This window comes from Myzus persicae, unplaced genomic scaffold (genome assembly GCF_001856785.1).
Source record: "Myzus persicae strain clone G006 unplaced genomic scaffold, MPER_G0061.0, whole genome shotgun sequence".
Taxonomy (NCBI): domain Eukaryota; kingdom Metazoa; phylum Arthropoda; class Insecta; order Hemiptera; family Aphididae; genus Myzus; species Myzus persicae.
Window position 1 is genome coordinate 4894 of NW_019101825.1, and position 3915 is coordinate 8808.

Sequence of the window (3915 nt, forward strand, 5' to 3'; positions counted from 1 at the left end):
CAGGGATGGGCAACTGGCGGCCCGCGTACCTTTTTTATCTGGCCCGCGCTACATTTTCAAATTACTTCATATAATTTTAGCGCTTATCTGTATTTTATTTTATTACATTTTTTGATGAAATGTAGATATAAATTCTTATCTAGTTTTAAACCGAAACTAAATTATTAAATGTCTAAATATATATTTATAATGGCATAGCTAACATACTATTTATTTAATTTTATCGGTTTAGTCATATCCGTACTGCCGTACCGTACTGCCGTAGTGTCACACCGCCGCGCCGTTAGTACTATTATTTTCGTGTTTTATTATTATTTTAAAAATGTCCGCTAAAAAGCGTAAAATCGAAGACGAAAATAGAATTTTTAACAGCTTATGGGAGAATGAATATTTATTTATTATTAACAAACAAAAAAAACCTCAATGTTTAGTTTGTTTAAATATTATTGCAGTACTAAAAGAATATAATTTGAAAAGACATTACATGACAAATCATTCGTCCAAATATGATAAATACACCGGTGTCGCAAGAGAGAATGTTGTAATTGATCTGAAAAGAAAACTCCAAACCCAACAAAATGTGATGGTAAAAGCAACAACTTCACAACAATTAAGTTTAATGGCATCATACGTTATTTCTAATGAAATTGCAAAATCTAAAAAATCTCTAAATAACGGTGAATTTATTAAAAACTGTACAATAAAAATGGCTAAATCAATAAACGAAAATAGAATTGCGAGTGAATTTGAAAAAATATCACTTTCAAGACGTACCGTGACACGTCGTATAGCTGACACTGATAGTGTTATTCGTGAAACATTGCAAACTATAATGATGAATTGCGCATATTTTTCAATAGCATTAGACGAAAGTACTGATGTTTCAGATGTTAGTCAACTTTTAATATTTGTTAGAGTTATTTCTCTACAATTTGAAATGTATGAAGAACTTTTAGAATTGTGTTCCTTGCATGGATCAACCAAAGGAATTGATATTTTTAATGCTGTAAAAAATGCAATTGAACCATTTGGAGGTTTCAAAAAAATGTCATCGGTTGTGACTGATGGTGCAAAATCTATGGTTGGCAAAAATATTGGTTTTGTTGGATTATTGCGCAAATCTGATATTAATGTTCCTGCAATACATTGCATTATTCATCAAGAAGCGTTGTGTGGTAAAATAATGAAACTTGATAACATTATGAATACAGTATTTAAAATTACTAATCTAATTAGAGGAGGCAACCGTAGTTTGAACCACCATAATTTTATTAAATATTTAGAAGAACTTGATTGTGAATATGGTGATTTATTATTGCACACAGATGTACGCTGGTTAAGTCGAGGAAAGTGTCTCGAACGTTTTTTTGATTTGAGAAAAGAAATATTAAATTTTCTTAAAACAAATATTACAACTGATACCACTTATTTTGAAAATCAATTAGTTGATAAACAATTTCTATGTTCATTAGCATTTTTAACGGATATTTCTCAACATATAAATAAACTAAATTTACAACTACAAGGTAGAAAACAAACAATATCTCAAATAATAGGCTTTTTAGATGGATTCAGAAAAAAATTGGAACTGTTTAAAAATGTATTTGTTGAAAATAAATTAATACATTTTCCGTGTTGTGAAGTTATAAAACAAGAATTTGATAATGAATTTAATTTTGAACATTGCATTACCCACATTGATGAATTAATTGTAGAGTTAAAAAGACGATTTGAAGAAATTGAACTTATGCGTCCTCAAATAAATTAATTTAATAATCCTATGGCAGTTGAAATTGAAAAGCAAGATCCTTCACTTCAATTAGAATTATGTGAGTTACAAACAGATCCATTTTTATCTGCAAAAGAGATTGATGTGTCATTTTGGAAAACATTACCAGTTGAAAAATATCCAATTCTAAGAGATTTCGCATTAAAAATGTTATCTATGTTTGGAACCACATACATATGCGAATGTACATTTTCGAACTTGAAACATATTAAATCGAAGGAAAGAAATCGTTTAACAGATGAAACCTTGGGACATTTACTAAGAGTTTCAACTACAGAAATAGAAGTGGATTTTACTAAATTGTCTATTGAAAAACCTCATCCTCAAGTATCACATTAAATAATAATTGTAAATATAAATAAATAAAGATAAAAAATAAAATTTTAATTTTTTTTTGCTTTCTCCTATGCACTGCGGCACGCTAGATTTTAAAGTATTTAAAAGTGGCCCGCTAGTTACTTTGAGTTGCCCATCCCTGTTATAATGGATTCAAACATCAGTATCTTACTGATGACCTAGCCCAAAAATCCTATATAAAATAAATGTGTTAATAAATGTATAATGTAAAATATAAAATATATTTACCAATATAGAGGTTTGTCAAATTTGATTATTTTGTTCACAAGCGCCACAATGTTGAGATTTTCATTCAATTTACATTTTAATGTTTAAATGTAAACCAACACCATCTTCATCTCATTCCGTTTTGACTGCGTTGTTTTACCTAGAAAAATAAAATGTTAGTAAAAGTATTTTAATAGATAAACAGACATACCAAATACAGCGTAAAAAAAAAAAAATATAAAAGTTAAAATAATTTGAAAAATAAAATAAAAAATAAAAAAAAAAATAATTTGAAAAATAAATAAATTGAAATATAAGGAAAATAATTTGTCGACGAAAACTTAAAATATACGTAAACTCTTCAACTTGAATGCCGGCCCTTAACGGTGTTATAGGGCTACAGAGAGGTTTATTTATTTTGATAAATTCGTTTGCGATTACGTCGGGCGGTATATTAGGATATACGTTAGATAATATTTTCTTTTATTCGGGTTGAAAAATGTTCGTAATTTGAATTGTTTTTGTTGTACTGTAATAAATGGGTTGTTATCTTTTTGTTTTAGTACATCTTTTGAATGAGTTTGTTGACGAATAGAGAGGCTTTTTATGGCCGGTGGTTTTGTAAACATTTTATAGTGATGTGTACCGGCGCGTTGTTATGCTTGGTAAAAGACAGTTGGACGTATTTAAAGAGATTTAGGCAAAAATACGGCAGTTTTGATGTTAAAAGATACTTTATTACTATAAATTACTCAACTAATACAATTAATGCTTTGGATTTATTCATAGATTTTCTGTATACGAAAGAGGTTCTGCTTGAATGCGTCTAACTTAACGACTGCCGGGCGGCCGTGACCGAAGGGCCTCTCTGTACAACGGCCAGGGTGGGAATTGCTGGATCAGCAGATTCCTACTGGAGCGCCGGTCCCGTAGTCACGTACGCCAGTATACATATCATATTACTGTACTAATAACTATATGCTAAACTTACATATAACAATAGTGTGATGGACTTGCGCCCGCTGGGTGTATCGTATCTTATCTAGTAGTATAAATAATGATCATATTACCTGCGATATGGTGAGTGTATAATATATTGCTATCGGAGCTCCTCGTATTAAAAACGGTACTCGTGAAACGCGATAAGTAACGTGTACTCTGTAGGGAGTCTAGCATTTTTTTTTTTGTATGTTTTTTATCAAATTATTATTTTTTTTTTCAAATTATTTTTTTCTTTTTTTTCATATTATCATTGTAATTTTTTTTTTCAAATTATTTTTTCCTTTTTCATTTGTTTTTTTCAAATTAAAGGGATTCATTTTGAAAGGGAAGAGTTTTATGTGGACTTGGCGGCTAACCGAACCTATTGAACCCGATGGACACTGCTAATATTGCCAGTGATCAAAAAAAAAATTGAATTATTAAATTGAAAAATAATTTTAAAAAATTTAAAATAATAATTGGAAAAAATAAAAATTATTTGAAAAAAAAATAATAAAAGTAAAAATTATTTGAAAAAAAAAACAAAAAATAATAGTTTGAAAGAAAAAACTTTTCGAACT

At 29.0% G+C, this 3915-nt stretch overlaps 2 protein-coding genes across 2 annotated transcripts; both read left to right on the forward strand.

Annotated features, from left to right (window-relative positions):
* The first annotated feature begins 484 nt into the window (after positions 1-484).
* LOC111030546 (protein FAM200A-like) lies at positions 485-1768 on the forward strand. The gene is made up of 2 exons (XM_022310088.1): positions 485-1526; positions 1644-1768. Exons 1-2 carry the CDS (start codon positions 485-487, stop codon positions 1766-1768), a joined length of 1167 nt encoding a protein of 388 aa, XP_022165780.1.
* A 12-nt stretch (positions 1769-1780) lies between these two features.
* Positions 1781-2128, forward strand: LOC111030545 (general transcription factor II-I repeat domain-containing protein 2-like). The gene has a single exon (XM_022310087.1). It carries the CDS (start codon positions 1781-1783, stop codon positions 2126-2128), a length of 348 nt encoding a protein of 115 aa, XP_022165779.1.
* The last annotated feature ends 1787 nt before the right edge of the window (positions 2129-3915 follow it).

Coding starts and splice junctions, on each gene's coding strand:
- LOC111030546 (XM_022310088.1), top strand. CDS start 485: ATGACAAATCATTCGTCCAAATATGATAAATACACCGGTGTCGCAAGA. Junction 1,527..1,643: donor ACTAAATTTACAACTACAAG/GTAGAAAACAAA, acceptor CGTGTTGTGAAG/TTATAAAACAAGAATTTGAT.
- LOC111030545 (XM_022310087.1), top strand. CDS start 1,781: ATGGCAGTTGAAATTGAAAAGCAAGATCCTTCACTTCAATTAGAATTA.